Source organism: Aotus nancymaae, unplaced genomic scaffold, assembly GCF_030222135.1.
Source record: "Aotus nancymaae isolate 86718 unplaced genomic scaffold, 86718_ANA_hifiasm-v0.15.2.pri h1tg000008l, whole genome shotgun sequence".
In the NCBI taxonomy this organism is placed as follows: Eukaryota; Metazoa; Chordata; class Mammalia; order Primates; family Aotidae; genus Aotus; species Aotus nancymaae.
The window spans coordinates 11,207,339-11,224,414 of record NW_026988419.1 but is presented as its reverse complement, the minus strand read 5'-3'; the positions used below and the strand labels follow the sequence as shown (position 1 = coordinate 11,224,414).

Sequence of the window (17,076 nt, the reverse complement as noted above, 5' to 3'; positions counted from 1 at the left end):
GATATGAAATGTAAGGAAATGCTTGAATCTTTACATAGCATTTACTCTAAGTTTTTATTTTGTTCAGTCTTTTAGTTGTTAAAAATATACATATCAAAATCTTACTTATTTATGTCTTGTTCCCAAAAAGACTATGGATGGAATGTCTCTGCTAGAGATTTCATGATCTAAATTGCTGCTACAAAACTTAACAATCAAGACCTATTAAATATTCACTTGCAATAATAAAATTATCTCTCCTATATGAAAGACTCACTGAGTAGGCCAGGCATGGTGGCTCACGCCTGTAATCCCAGCACTTTGGGAGGCGAGGTGGGTGGATCACCTAAGGTCGGGAGTTCAAGACAAGCCTGGCCAACATGGTGAAACCCTGTCTCTACTAAAAAAATGAAAATTAGCCAGGTGTGATGGCACATGTCTGTAATCCCAGCTACTAGGGAGGCTGAGGCAGGAGAATCGCTTGAATCCAGAAGGCAGAGGTTGCAGTCAGCCGAGATTGTGCCACTGCACTCCAGCCTGGGTGACAGAGTGAGACCCCATCTCAAAAAAATTTTAAAAAAAGCTTCCTTTTCAACTTAGACCTGGCAGAATGGCTCCCGCAAAGAAGGATGGCGAGAAGAAAAAGGGCTGTTCTGCCATCAACGAGGTGGTGATCCGAGAATACACCATCAACATTCACGGAGCGGGCTTCGAGAAGCGTGCCCCTTGGGTGCTCAAAGAGATTCGAGAATCTTCCAAAAAAGAGATGGAAACTCCAGATGCGTGCATTGATACCAGGCTCAACAAAGCTGTCTGGGCCAAAGGAATAAGGAATGTCCCATACCGAATCCATGCGCGGTTATCCAGAAAACATAACGAGAATGAAGATCCACCAAATAAGTTCTATACTTTGGCTACCTATGTATGTGTTACCATTTGCAAAAATCTACAGACAGTCAATATGGATGAGAACTAATTGCTGATCACCAAATACATCAAATAAAGTTAGCAAATTGCAACAAAAAGAGATTCACTGAGTAGTGGGAATTAGCAATTATTGATATGTTTACATCTTCGCCACAGTTAATGAGCACATTTTATCTTGAAACACAGCTTTTTAAACATGTGTCTATGTCCCTCCTACTCCAAGCACCTTGGCAGATTTAATTTGGGCTGAGATTGAGCTCCCCTCAGTTGGAATCTGTGGTTAGTGACAACAATCAAATTCCTAAAGAAATGGAATTGCCCAGTGGAAGCATCTGTCTAAATTATTCTCTCCCCAGTGACTATTGTCGAGACTAGCTTTAGACAAACTAAACGTGGCTTCAAATCAACTCCAGCTCCAGATACAAGAAACACTGGATCTTTGACCAACACACCCAGGTATATCCTAGATAGGAATGCTGTCAGCCTCATGCTTGTTTTATTAAGGTGGCAAAACGGTCACCACTGCTCCAGATATCACATCTGGGTTAAAGTTTCCTACTTTATTTATTTATTTTTAAGACAGGGTCTCATTCTATCACCCAGACTGGAGTGCACTGGTTGATCATGGCTCACCGTACCCTTGACCTCCCAGGCTCAGGTGATCCTCCTACCTCAGCCTCCTGAGTAGCTGGAACTACAGGCATGTACCACCACATTTGGCTAATTAAAAAAAAAAATTTCTTTTTGTGTACAGACAGGGTTCTGCCACTTTGCTCAGGCCAGCCTCAAACTCCTGGGCTCAAGCGATCCACCCTCCTTGGCCTCTCTAAGTGCTGGATTACAGCCTTGAGCCATGTAATCCCACCTGGCCATGCTCTACTTTCTTTAGGAACTACTCTTCTTTCCTAAAATTCCTCTTGCAGACTTTTCTTGACATCTCATTGTCAGAAATGGGCCATGTGGGTCACTCCCAGCTGCAAATAATGGCTGAGAAAGTATCTGAATTTTCATTCCCTATTACAGGAGTCAACAACCTTTCTCTGTAACTACCAAGATAATAAATAGCTTTGGCACTGCAGGCCTTTTGGTCTCTGTTACAAAGACTAAACACTGCCATTATAGTGCAAAAGCAGCACGGATAATATATAAATGAGCAAATGTGGATGTATTCCAATAAAATTCCATTTAGGAACACTGAATTTTGAATTTCATATGATTTTCATAAAATATTATTCTTCTTTTGATCTTTCTTCAACCATTTAAAAAGGTGGAAACCATTCTTAGGTCACAACTATACAAAAGTAAGCAGCCTACTGGATTTGGGCCACGGTGTGCCCACGTGCGAGAGGAGCGTAGGAAGGGCTTTGGGCAGTCCATCCACAGTACTGCCACATACAGGTTCTGTGCCTTGAATGTAGGATATTGGAAAGTGATGACAAGCTCAATCTATCAGAGCCACTTTAATTTTCCTGAGAGCCACAAGAAAAGCCTGCTTCTAAATCATGTTGTTTATCATGAGCAAATTAAAGTTGACCAAATACCTTTAACGCCGAAAATCTGTATTGCTGATCTCCTGGGACAGGAGGCCTAATGTATTTTACATCTTTTGTTTTAAATTGTCTTATAGTGCTTGCAAAACTAGATCAGATCTGACCTGAGAAAACTCTAGAATACAGTCTAGTACTGTAACCAGAAAATTGGCACTGTAACATAGACATCTGCATAATTCCTCAAAGTTCTGTTTGCATAAGCTTTTTGAAAATTCAGAGATGAAAATACCCTAGATATATTTATTCAGAGACAGGGTCTCACTGTGTTTCCCGGGCTAAAGTACAATGGCATGATCACAGCTCACTGAAACCTTGAACCCCTGGGCTTGAGCAATCCTCCTGCTTCAGCCTCTGGAGTAGCTGAGACTATAAACACACACCACCACATCTGGCTAATTTAAAAATTTTTTCGTAGTGATGGGGTCTGGCTATGTGGCTCAAGCTGGTCTCCAGCACCTGGTCTCGAGCAATTCTCCCATCTTGGCTTCCCAAAGGACTGGGATTACAGATGTGAACCACCAGATCTGGTCCTAAATACTATTTAAAACAGAAGAGTAATATATATGTTGATCTATGATCATTCTTTTTGAAAATATCTTTAAAATATTACCTGTTCATTTACTTAGAAATTTCTTGTTTTTGAACTTCACAGTTAATTTTATAATTATAATGTATGTATGTATAGGTGTATAAATATATATTATATATAAGCTATATAGGTATATATAATTATAATAAAATAATACAACATTATAAATATACTACACATGTATATACTTAATAGGCAGGACATTCTCCTTCTTAAGAAAATAAACTGAGTTACATAGCTGAAAAGTCTAGGGATTCAAGCATGGATCTAGATACTCAAATGCTATCATCAGGGCTGGGTGTGATGGCTCATGCCTGTAATCGCAGCACTTTGGGAAGCTAAGGCAGGCGATCATCTGAGGTCAGGATTTCAAGACCAGCCTGGCCAAAATGGTGAAACCCCATCTCTACTAAAAATACAAAAAAATTAGCCAGGTGTAGTGGCTCACACCTGTAATCTCAGCTAGTTGAGAGCCTGAGGCAAAAGAATCGCTTGAACCTAGGAGGCAGAGGTTGCAGTGAGCGATATCATGCCATTGCACTCCAGCCTGGGTGATGAGCAAAACTCAGTCTCAATAAATAAATAAATAAATAACAAATGCCATCATCAGAATGCAATCTTGCACCATATTTCTGGTGTAAGAGGGCTACCAGCTGCTGCAAGCACACATCCCACAAGGGCAGCATTCCCTGGAAAAGAATAGCTTTTCTTTTCCCTAGTATTGGGTCTCATTAAACTGACTTACCCATCTATGAACCATCAGTATGGTCCAGAGGTTGGAATACGTTGATTGCCCTGGCGTACGCTGTGTGGTTGAGTGTGCTCTCAAGAGTCGGGGGTACGATGAGCGAGGCTGGTTTGTCTGAACTATGTAGACTGAGTATAGAAAATAGGTGGTTCCCCAAAGGAAAAATCAGGGTTAAATGATTCTGGAAAAACAAAAATAATTGTCTCCATTTGACTTTCAACAAAAGAGTCAGGAAGAGAATACAGAGACGGAGAGAAAATGAATGCGGAAGGAGAAAAATGTGGGAATGTAAAGAAAACGTCTTTTAGTAAGTTGGACAAGGTCAGTGCTTCGTAATCTTGGCAATGAATCAGAAAAATCTAGGTAGTTAAGAAAAGATTCCTGCACCATACCCCAGGCTGAGTGAATCAGAATCTCTGAGAGTGGGATCTGGGATTCTGTAAATGTTTTAATCGCCCGAGGCAATCGAAATGCAGCTTAGCCATAGACTCACTTTGGGAACCATTGAACAGAGTTGCATGAAAGCACATGCTCAGCTGCAAGACAACCTTGAATGACAGAGGCCTGACCAAGAAGCTGATTTCTTTCTCACCTAATAGTCTGGAGGCGGATGATCCGGGATGGTGGGTGGCTCTGCTTCATGTGTTCATTCAAAGACCAAAGTTCTTCCATCCTGTTGTTCACCAGCCCCTAGGGTGTTGTCTTTGTCTGTAGAGCTGAAGCTGGCTGCCACCACATCCACATTGCAGCTCATGGGGAAAGCGGCAGGAGACGACTGGAGAAGCATGGAGTTGTGTGTTAAGGCCGAGGCTCAGAAGTGGCACATACCACTTCCACTTTCATTATGTTAGCCTGAACTTAGCCACACGGCACAACAAGCTGCAAGGAAGCTGGAAAGTGTAGTCTTTCTCTCACCTAAGACAAAAAAATTTGTCTTGTCTCTCAAAATACAAGCACACACACACACACACACACACACACACACACACGCACAGATAGGTAGGTGGGCATATGCTGAGCTAAAATCAGACACTTAAAAATTAAACATTCATTACTTTCAGTTAAACATCATAAATTGAATGGCTTATTTATTCCTTCCTGAAACTCCACTGAATAAAGGAATAAAAACGGTCAAAAGTGGCCGGGCACGGTGGCTCACGCCTGTAATCCCAGCACTTTGGGAGGCCGAGGCGGGTGGATCACGAGGTCAAGAGATCAAGACCATCCTGGTCAACACGGTGAAACCCCGTCTCTACTAAAAATACAAAAATTAGCTGGGCACGGTGGCGCGTGTCTGTAATCCCAGCTACTCAGGAGGCTGAGGCAGGAGACTTGCCTGAACCCAGGAGGCGGAGGTTGCGGTGAGCCGAGATCGCGCCATTGCACTCCAGCCTGGGTAACAAGAGCGAAACTCTGTCTCAAAAAAAAAAAAAAACAAAAAACGGTCAAAAGTAAGGAAGTCCCAAAGAAAACAGGAGAGGAGTAAGAGGAGAAAGTGATGTCAACACTACTTTGCAAAATGGAAAACAGATGGACAAGTGGAAACTGACCTGGCAGCGCAGAACAAGCAGAAACTTACTGCCAGGGAGAATTGAAAGGGAAAGTCCAGTAAGGAGTAAGCTGATTCCTGCTGCAGAACCTGGGAGAAGCTGAGCTGTGGAAGGCACCACCTATCTCTGAAGGTTGGGGGTGGAGGGAACCGAATCCAGAGAGGAATGGGAAGTCCCTTGAAGTAGCAGTAAGGCTCTCAGATTTCCTGCCCTGGTTCCTGGAGCATGGTCACCCCTACCTGGATAGGCACAGGAGCTTTGCTCTTGGAAATTCTAGGAACCTCTGAGCTCTGGGACTCCAGGCTCAACTGAGGGGGTGGGGGTGGTGAAGTACTCTTAAAGCAATACTCTTAAAGTAAAGTACTTCCTGTTAGATGGTAAATTCCTTAGTCCCCTTCCCACAGTAGGTGCCCGTGATCCTAGGCAGCCAGTTTTATATTCCTCCAATAGGAGATTGGAGGGTTCCATTCTGGGAAACCGAGCTACAGAAGAGAGAAAACCTGCCAGGTTCCAATTTCTCTAGGTCCCCATCTGCCACACCATAGCAAAGGCCACCAACAGTCTTCACACAGAGCTGCCGCTCAGCTTTTAGTGACAGTAGCGCTCATCCAGGAATCACCAGACATTTCAAGAAAGGCTTCAACAGGAGAGAATCTACCAAACAAGGAACGTGGGAGAGATGGAGACAGCAGGAGAAAACTTCAGAAAATGGTAATTGATATTTTTGGAAAGATAAGAGAAAATTTTACAACAGTAAAACAAGAACGGAATGCAATGTAAAAGGAACATTTATTAAAAAAGGAAAGTGACATAACTCCATGGAGAGGATGGGCGGAGGAGAAAAATAGGTGCGAGAATGCGAGGGAGTCAAATCCTCCTTTTGCACGGGAGAGTGCCAACAGATGAGGTTAAAATAAAACAGTGAAAAGCAGCAGCTTAAGCAGGCAATGTAGAAATACAGAAAAAGCAACAAGAGTTGAAAATGACTGATTCTAGAAGCAAGATTAGAAGGGGAAGAAGAAGAATGCTGGTTTTCACTATGAGCTAGGACTGTTTGATTAATCCATGCCCGTGATGACATTAAACTGTATTTTAATATTTGTATTGGTTTCAATATTGACATCTTTTATACTTTAAAATCACAAAAAATTACTACTTCGTATTTTAAAGACTACTTTCCAACAAGATGTTGGGATGTAAATGTACGCGAAGACTCTATGTGAAGTAATCAGCGTGAGAGTAGCATCAAAGCACGAGGGTGAAGAGGCAACTTACAAGGGAACTCTCGGACTTAAGACCTGAGACATTTGAAAGAATCCCAGAACTTCCATGAGAGAAAGTGGGAATTCCTATTTTAAGAAGCCTGAGGAAACTGTCATAAACCAAGCTGCCAAATGTCTGCAGAGGGTTGGCAGGTGTTGTAGAAACTGCAGATCCTCTGGTTTTAAAATTTTGTTTATATATTTGAATAATTGGAAGTCAGTTTGTTTGGATAATATCCGGAAATGAAACTTGTTTTTCTTTTTAAGTTATAACAGAAATGCTTTGCATAGCTTTAGTCAAACGCTACTAATTGACTCCTCAAAAAAGAAAATCCTCCCATCTACCTGTCTGTCTTCCTCTCAGCCAAGAATACACGTGTGACCTAGTTTTGGTCAATGAGATATAAGGAAGTCTGCTTAGGGGCTTCTGGGTTGTTTCTTCCTACCTGATAGGAGGTTGGTGCACAGGGAGCCAGATTCTGCTTCCTGCTTTTGAACAGTGTGAGGATGTCATTTTGGAGCTCTCTGTGGTCACCTTAGCAAACCACAAGGGCAATTCCAAAGGAGTTATAAAGACCCCACTCCAAAGTTCTGGTGTCGATACATCCCAAGCAAACACCAGTAACTAACTGCAGTCTCCCTGTTATGCAAGAGCCATACAGCCAAGGTCAATCAGGCTTTCTGATATTTGCAACCGAAAGCATCCCTACCCTCACCATCGGTCCGAATATGCCACTGTGTGATTTTTACAAACGATATCATCGTCTCGGTGATTAGGCGGTATTGAGTGAAGGGAGGTAAAATGAGTTACTCACATCAATGTGATCATTCCATTCCATTCATACATTTGTAAGAAAATTTACAACGCAGCCTCTCGAGAGGTGTGCCTTGACACACAAATGTTCCACGTGCGATGACTTTTTGACCCCTCAATCCTGGGGGTTACCAAGAGAGGACTGGAGTGGCAGGAGTCTCTAGGGCTACCAGAGCCCCAGAGCAGGGAGAACTCCCTCTGGGCCTCTTTACCTGTTTACCCAAAGCACTGTGCAAATCTAATCCTTTCTTCAGAGTGCTGTCAAGGGAAATACGCCAGGAAGCCATACTCTGGGATTTACCCATGGCATTCACGTACATTCTCTCTCTTGGTTTTCACAGGAGCATTCTGAAGTTATTATTAATCTCATCTTCCAAATGCAGAAACTGAGATTTAAATCTCAGCGCCCCAATCTGTACAGCCATTTGGTGGCACAGTCAGAATTTGGAACTAGGGCTCCAGACTCACTCTACTGCTGCAGAGAAAAGGCATCCTTATTATTCCCAGCTCTCCATCCTCATTGTACACTTTCCTCGGAGCCTACCTGACAATGGCGGACTTTCATTGCTGAGAGGGGGTGCTGGGAGGAGGAAGTGAATGGGGTGATGTGATGTAAGCCAGGAGAACGAGGGTGGCTCAGCCAGCTCAAATCTCTTTGTTCGTGGTCTGTGAAGATGTGACAAGACCAGAGAAGCCAGAACAGAAGACAGAGGCCACATTGTTCTGCTGGCCTGGGGCCGAATGTACTTCCTCACCATGTGTTTCTTTAGCCTCCTGAACTTTGCTTGATGGCATTGTACTGGCCCCTGTGCCAGCTGCTCAGGGTGGGAAAAAGAAGGAAGATTTTGCGTGGGAGCAGGCTGGGCTATGTCCAAGCGTATGTGGCATTTCTGCTTGTTTCTTTAACTTCTAGAGCTGTTTGTCTGAGACGTTCGGCCCTGGGGCTACTGCTAGTTAGAGTGTTTTATTTCTACTTGTGAACCAGGATGGTGGGGATCTGGAAGAGAAGTGAAAGCATCTGGGAAGCAGAGGGTTAGTCCAGCCTTCTTCAGGATGAATGCATTTCCCCAAATCACAAAACTAGTTAGTGACAGAGGCAAGAAAGGGATGAAATTCTCCCCCAAGGTAGTAGAGCTGGTTCAGGGAAAATCCAGTTTGGGAGCCGCTTCCTGGATGTGTGACCTTAGCCAAGAAACTTCCCTCCAAGCTAGAGTTTCTCCATCTGTAAAGTAGGGATTAAAGAAGTGCCTTTTCTGTAGGAATGAAAGAAGTGGTTGAGGTTATTTATGTAAAGAGCAAACTCTACTGCCTGAGCACACAGGATGAGCTCAAATGTTTGGTTTCTATTATTACTGATTCCTAGACAGCTTCTCTTGTTCAGTTCTGCAACTCTTTAGTGTGCTAATAGCTAATTGTGAGGAACCCAACAAGAAGTGTTCCATTCATCAAAACACACTTAGAGCTGGGCTAAGTAACTCACATCTGTAATCCCAGAGCTTTGGGAGGCTGGGATTGTAGGTGTGAGCTACTCAGCACAGGTCTAAGGAGTTCAAGACCAGCCTTGGAAACCCTGTCTCTACTAAAAATACAAAAATTAGCCAGCCGTGGTGGCATGTACCTGTAGTCCCAGCTACTCAGGAGGCTGAGGCAGTAGAATCACTTCAACCCGGGAGGCAGAGGTTTCAGTGAGTCGAGATAGTGCCACTGCACTCCAGCCTGGGTGACAGAGTAAGACTCTGTCTCAAAAAAAAAAAAAAAAAGAAAAGAAAAAGATCAGCCTGGGCAACATAGAGACTCCACCTCTATAAAAAATTTACAAAAAACAATTGGCCAGGTGTGTGTGTGTGTGCGTGTGTGTGTGTGTGTCTGTGTGTCTGTGGTTCCAGCTACTCATGAGGCTGAGGTGGGAGGATCACTTGAGCCCAGGTGTTTGAGGCTGCAGGGAACTGTGACCATGCCTCTGTACTCCAGCCTGGGTGACAGAGTGAGACCCTCTCTTAAAACAAACCAACAAAAAACCAAAACTCAAAACAAAAAAAACCCTCACTTTACTATATGTAAGTAATAACTTAATAAAATTGATTTTTTTTGAAGTATTTATTCTATGACAAACCATCAAGCCTCATTAAAAACATGTAATGCTGTCATTTCAGCAGATCCTTATCCAATTACAGCTGCAACTTAAACCATGACAGCTAAAGGTATCCGTTTAGAGGGAACTGAATTTTTAAAAGTGTTTTAACATTAGTCTAACGTAGGTGTAATGGATGTCAACTTGAGTGCACTTTTAGATATTTGCCCAGAATATTGCTTAAGGCTTCTAAAAATCTCCGCAACCAATTTTAAAAATGAGCCCTGTGGTTAAACAATGATTGTTTGGGGGTGGTGGGAAGTTTAAGGAAATTGCTTATTATTTTCCCTTGTAGTTTATATGCTTTTTCTTGCCCAAAGATTTGAACAGTTTTTAATCAACTCCAGACTTTATTTCTCTAAAGCTTTGTAAAGTCAGAATACATTTTCCTGCTTTCCCCTCACCCAAGCCGAGGTGACCTAGCTCCCTGGGAACCTGGTGACAAGGGTGACGCTCTCGTGTGGCATCAAGATCTACCCTACATCATAATTATCTGTGAACATCTCTTACTTTCTCTTCTGGATATTTAGCTTTTTGAAGTCAGGGGCTGTATCTAAATGATGTTCCCATTCCTAATGGTTCCGAGTATAACACTGAATGCAAGAAAAAAATCAGCCAATCATTACTGCTAACGGATAAAACAGAATTAAGAAGTGATGTATTGTTTCATAAAGAACCTGAATAAATAAAGGGAAAACATGAACAAAATACTGTTTCGTTATTGTTCACGGGTAGAAGCAGAAATTAGAAGTAATGTGTTGTTTCAGAGGGCACTTCAGGTCCTTGGTTTAGTAAATAGACAATCTTCCATTAACATATCAGTTATTTCCAAATCAATGCTTGTGACTGAACCTGGAATTAGGGCACCTGGACTGTAAGCCCAGCTCTGTGACCAGCAAACTGTGGAAACTTGGCCAAGTCCCTGGGGCTTCTGAATATCAGTTTCCTCCTCTGGACAATGAAGGGATTGAAGTCGTTATTACATCATCACCCGAGTTCCTTCCGGTTTTAGCGTCTACCAAGTGTCTCCTCTCAGTGTCATCTCAGTTCCTTGGACACAGGAGACTCTCAGGAAATGCCCATGAGTTGATTGAGGGAGTCAGTTCAGTGGTCTGACTTCCACACTGTTTATTTTGCCAAATCTATTTTACGGATAAATACAAAACTAAATCTCAGCCCAGCCCCTCTTTGCATTAGCATAAATTCCAAATTGGCACATTCCAAATTACTGACATTTTATATTAGTTGTTTTTAATTTGGAGTATGTCACTTTTACATCTTTCATGTCTGATCCATGAGTTACAGATTTTTCTTTCTTAGATAAAAGGGATGTCTAGAGATTGTCTCATCCAGGATTCTAAATCTAAGATCTCTAAACCTGTAGGCTTTAAGTTCCCATGAACCGCACCCCCAAAGGTAGCCCTCAGAATCCTGTCATTCATTATTGGTTTACTCAACCATCTTTATTCGCAGCACTTGTCACCACTTGAAATTGTCGTGTACCTTTTGTCATCAATTCTGCGCCTGAGCTCCACACTGCACGTGCACACACACAAACACACACACACAACTGTAAGTTCCAGGAGGGTAGCACTTCATTCTGTCTTATTCACCACTGCATCCCACAGTTCACAGAACAGGGCCTGGCACTCAGCAGATGCTCAATAAACATTTGCTGACTGAATGAATGTGTAAGCCAAGTAAGTCCCAGTTCAATTCCACATTCCCCAAACTCACACATCCAATTCCAAAATCTTTTTAAACTATGTAATTTCTGGAGCTTCTAGAATAAGTAACACAAGGAGGTGGGAATATATTCCAAATATACATCAAGCTTCCTAAAACTCCTCTTTACCCTCCCATCTCTCCCACATTTCACACATCAAGGCAGAGATACGTTGAGCTGCTTTTTCTCGTTCTTCCCAAAACTCTTTATACTGTGCCCTTGTCATCCTGATTTCTTCTCTCCTCTGTGCCCCCAAATCTATTCTTTTTGTTGAGATATAATTTATGTACCTTAAAATGTAACTTTTCAAAGGCTACAAATCAGTGATTTTTAGTATAGTCACAAGCTTGTACAACCATCACCAATTCCAGAATGTTTTCATCACCCCATAAAAAAAAACTGTACCCGGTCGGATGCAGTGGCTCACACCTGTAATCCCAGCACTTTAAGAGGCCAAGGCAGGCAGGTCACCTGAGGTCGGGAGTTTGAGACTAGCCTGACCAACATGGAGAAACCCTGTCTCTACTAAAAATACAAAATTAGCCAGGCGTGGTGGCGCATGCCTATAATCCCAGCTACTCGGGAGGCTGAGACAGGAGAATTGCTTGAACCCAGGAGGTGGAGGTTGCGGTGAGCTGAGATTGCACCGAGCTGAAATCACACCATTCCATTCCAGCCTGGGCAACAAGAGCAAAATTCCATCTCCAAAAAGAAAAGAAAAGGAAAGAAAAGAAACGCAGTCCTTCTCAATTATCCCTTTCTTCCAGCCCCTGGCAACCACTAATCTACTGTCTGTCTCTATAGATTTGCCTATTCATGGCATTTTACATAAATGAAATACTGCAACCTTTTATGCCTGGCTTCTCTCCTTTAGCATCATGTTTTCAAGGTTCATCCATGTTGCAGCATGTAATATATGAGTACTTCATCCCTTTTCATGACTGAATAGGATTCTGTTGTGTAGACATTCCACATTTTGTTTACCCATTCATTGTCTGATGGGCATCTAAGCTGCTTCCACTTTTTGGCAATTAGGAATAATGTTGCTATGAATATTCATGTGCAAATCTTTCTGTGAATATTTCTTTTCAATTTTCTTTGGTGCATACCTATGAGTGTAATTGCTAGGTCATGTTTAGCTTTTTGAGGAACTGAGATATTGTTTGCCAGAGTAGCTGAGTCAGTTCCACATTCCCATCAGCAACGTATGAGGGTTCTAACTATCCGTGTTCTTATCAACACTTGTTACTGTTCACCTTTTTTATTCTAGCCTAGTTGATGTAAAGTGGTGTCTCATTGTGGGTTTTAATTTGCATTTCCCTAATGGTGAATGAGACTAATGAGATTGAATATCTTTTCATGAGCTTATTGGCCATTTGTCTACCTTCGCTGGGGATATGTCTTTTCAAATTCTTTGCCCATTTTTAAATCTAGCAATTTGTCTTTCTATTGCTGAGTTGCTAAGGGCTCGTCACATTGTCTGGATACAAGTCCCTTGTCAGATAAATGACTTGTGAATATTTTCTCCCATGCTTTGGGTTGTTTTTCACTTTTGTAATTTTGATGAAGTACGTTTTATCTACCCCAGATCTATTCTTACCTTCTACATCAGCGCCCTGACCTTTCTTAGGTAAATCAATCCAGCCTCTCTTGTTACATCCAATTATCCTTTCTACATGTCCCTGATCCGTATAACAAAGATCCTGAGGAAAGTGGAGCAAAATGTGAAAAGATAAGTAATGTCTGTGACCTCCCATATTTTCATATTTTTGTTCTTTTCCGACATACGAAAATACTGTAACCACCCAATGGATTCACCTTACTCACTGCCTAGACAAAGCCGAATTCTCAAGACAGGGGAATCGCAACAGAGAAAGAATAATTAACGCAGAGCCGGCTGAGCGGGAGACGGGAGTTTTATTATTCCTCAAATCATTCTCCCCCAACATTTGGGGATCAAAGTTTTAAAAGACGATTTGGTGGGAGGGGAGGGGTAGTGAGTTGGGGAGTGCTGATTGGTTGGGTCGAAGGTGAAATCAAGGGGTGTCTCTGTCTTCTTGTGCTGAGTCAGTTCCCGGGTGGGCGTCGGGGGAGGGTCACAAGATCAGATGGGCCGGTTTCTCCATCTGGGTGGTGCTGGGTGATCCATCAAGGGTAGAGTCTGCAAAATATCTCAAGCACTGATCATAGGAGCACTTTAGGGAGGGTCAGATTCTTGTAGCCTCCAGCTCTGTGACTACTAAACCATCATTTCTAATCTTGTGGCTAATGTTAGTAGTCTAGTCTCTAGGCAAGAAGAAAGTTTGTTATGGGAAAGAGCTGTTAATCATCTTTGTTTTCAAGTATAAACTAATTTTCTTTCAAAATTAGTTCCACCTGTGCCCAGGAATGAACAAGGACAGCTTGGAGGTTAAAGGCAAGATGGAGTCATTTAAATTTAACCTCTTTCACTGTCTCAGTCATAATTTTGCAAAGGTGGTTTCAATATTTAGGCACAGTATGCATTTTTCTGAGGGTATGAGTCTATAGATTTATTTCATCAGATTTTCAAACCAGTCCTCGATGCCAACAATATTAAGAATTGTGCATGTAGCCTCATTCTCTTGTTTTTCAGGAAAATGAGACCTAGCGCCCTTGAGTGATTTGGCCGAGGCCACCTAGCTTGCTAGTGACAGTTCTGCAGATACTCAGTATCTTGGTCTGTTTTTGTGTTGCTGTAAAGGAATACCTGAGTCTGTGTAATTTAGAAAGAAAAGAGGTTGGCCTGGCACAGTGGCTCATGGCTGTAATCCCAGCACTTTGGGAGGCTGAGACAGGTGGATCACATGAGGCCAGGAGTTCAAGACCAGCCTGGCCAACATGGTAAAACCCCATCTCTACTAAAAATACAAAAATTAGCCAGGCATGGTGGTGCACACCTGTAATCCCAGCTACTTGGGTGGCTGAGACATGAGAATCACTTGAATCTCAGGAAGCAGAGGTTGTAGTAAGCCAAGATCGTGCCACTGCACTCCAGCCTGGCCAACAGAGCAATATCTGTCTCAAAGAAAATAAAAGAAAATCGGTTTTTTTGGCTGATGGTTCTGCCGGCTGTATTAGAAGCATGGGCATCTACTTCTGATGAGGACGTCAGGGAGCTTCTCCACTCATGGCGGAAGGTGAAGGGAGCTGGTGTATGTAGAAACCACATGGCCAGAGAGGAAGCAAGAGATGGGGAGGTGCCAGGCTCATTTTAACAACCAGGTCTGGTGAGAACGAATAGAGTAAGAACTCACTCACTCCCCTGCCCACAACAGGGAGGGCGATCATGTATTCATGAGGGATCTGCCCCATGACCCAAACACCTCCCATTAGACCCCACCTCCAACATTGGGAATCAAGTTTCAACATGAGATTTGGAGAGATCAAACATCCAAACTATAGCACTCAAGTTTCCTTATCTTCCTCCCTGACTCACCATCAGACCATCCCACTGTACCATAATGCCTATAGAATTTCCACAATGCAGGTAAATTTCTCTTGGAGTAGCACATGAATCCAATACCAATATTTTATCAAACATTTATTTTTCAGAGACTAAGACCAGGCAGAATTGACTCAGAAGGCTGCGTGGGAGCTGGAGAACCAGGTGAGTCTTGGTGAGAAGCAGAAGCATTGGTCCTGAGGCTCCTCTGCAGAAGCTGCAAGCCAATGGCCTGGCACAGTAGCTCACACCGGTAATCCCAGCACTTTGGGAGGCCGAGGCGGGTGGATCACGAGGTCAAGAGATCGAGACCATCCTGGTCAACATGGTGAAACCCCGTCTCTACTAAAAATACGAAAAATTAGCTGGGCATGGTGGCGCGTGCCTGTAATCCCACCTACTCAGGAGGCTGAGGCAGGAGAATTGCCTGAACCCAGGAGGCGGAGGTTGCGGTGAGCCGAGATCACGCCATTGCACTCCAGCCTGAGTAACAAGAGCGAAACTCTATCTCAAAAAAAAAAAAAAAAATTAGCCAGGTGTGGTGTCCCAGCTACCTAGGAGGCTGAGGTGGAAGGATCACTTGAGGCTGGGATGTCAAGGCTGCAGTGAGCTGTGATCACGCCACTGCACTCCAGCCTGGGCAACAGAGTGAAACCCTATATCAAAAAAAAAAAAAAAAGAAGAAGAAGAAGAAGAAGCTGCAATCCTGATGAACCCAAATTAAAAGTCACAAAACGAAGAGTAGGGGAGGGGATGGTGAAGATACATCACCACCTGGCCTGGGCTCAGTTGGAAACAAACTGCAGATTTAAATCAAAGAAGATGCACATGGTGAGGAATGGATGAGGAATCAAGGAAATTCACTCTTACTTAGCAAAGTGGGGAACAAGAAAGATGGTACAACTGACAACCCTAAGTGACCCCTTTTCTCGTTCTAAATAATTGAAGAATTTCTTCAGGTGCTGCAGTGAAAGACTAAACTTTCGGTCCAGGCGCGGTGGCTCATGCCTGTAATCTCAGCACTTTGGGAGGCTGAGGTGGGTGGATCTCATGAGGTCAACATGGTGAAACCCTGTCTCCACCAAAAATACAAAAATTAATCAGACTTGGTGGCATGTGCCTATAATCCCAGCTACTCGGGAGGCTGAGGCAGGAGAATCGCTTGAACCTGGGAGGCAGAGGTTGCAGTGAGCCGAGATCACATCACCACACTCCAGCTTGGGAGACAGAGGTAAAGAGTCCATCTCAGAAAAAAAAAAAAAAAAAAGAAAGAAAGAAACTTTCTGGCCAACTTTTTACTATTTTTTTTTTTTTCTGTTAGTAAAGCAATTTTTAAATGCTTATTTGGGCTTCAAGGTTAATATTTTGGCCAAAAAGTCTGTCTAGTGTAGTAATACGGTAGCAGTGTTTATTTCCTGGCATTGGTAATGGTACTATTTATGTACAATGTTGACATAGGAAAACTGAGTGAAGGGTATGTGGGAATTCTGTACTTTTTTTTTTCAACTTTCCTGTAAGTCTAAAATTATATCAACATAGAAAGTTAAAAATTAAAGAGAAAAAACTTTGGCTGCATTTTAAAATTTTTTGCATTTCCAGAAGTTTATGTTTTAGCAGTATTTTCTTTATGAAAAATAGTAACCAATAAACAACCAAACATAGCAAGTCTTATTGAACTTGTATGTTTATTTTATTTATTTATATTTGGAGTAGATGTTATATTTTTAACATGCAAAATTTAAATATTAAAGAGTATGAAGTGAAAAGTTTTCCTCCACTTTTAGCCACCACTCATATACACATGTGTATATATACCAATATTTTATTTTTGAGACAGAGTCTCGCTCTGTTGCCCAGGCTGGAGTGCAATGGTGCGATCTCGGCTCATTGTAACCTCCGCCTCCAGGGTTCAAGCAATTCTCCTACCTCAGCCTCCCGAGTAGCTGGGATTACAGGCACCCCCAACCATGCCTGGCTAATTTTTGCATTTTTAATGCAGACAGGGTTTCCCCATATTGGCCACGCTGGTCTTGAACTCCTGACCAGCCGCCTCATGATCCGTCCGCCTCGGCCTCCCAAAGTGCTGGTATTACAGGCGCGAGCCACCTTGCCTGGCAAATACCAACTTTTATACAAGTGGTTGTGAACTCATAAACAATTTTATAATATTTTGAAGTTAATTTTAAGGAAACAAAAGATGTGACAATGAGGCATCATCTTTGCTAACCCCACTCATACAACAGAATATTTCTTATTTATTTATTGACTTTAGACAGAGTGTCGCTCTATCACCCAGGCTGGAGTTCAGTGGTGCAATCTCGACTCACTGCAACCTCT

At 42.6% G+C, this 17,076-nt stretch overlaps 1 protein-coding gene across 1 annotated transcript; it reads left to right on the top strand.

Moving 5' to 3' along the window:
- Nucleotides 1-589: 589 nt before the first annotated feature.
- LOC105712768 (large ribosomal subunit protein eL31-like) lies at nucleotides 590-955 on the top strand. The gene has a single exon (XM_064372807.1). The coding sequence runs from the start codon at nucleotides 590-592 to the stop codon at nucleotides 953-955; it is 366 nt and encodes a 121-aa protein (XP_064228877.1).
- Nucleotides 956-17,076: the final 16,121 nt, after the last annotated feature.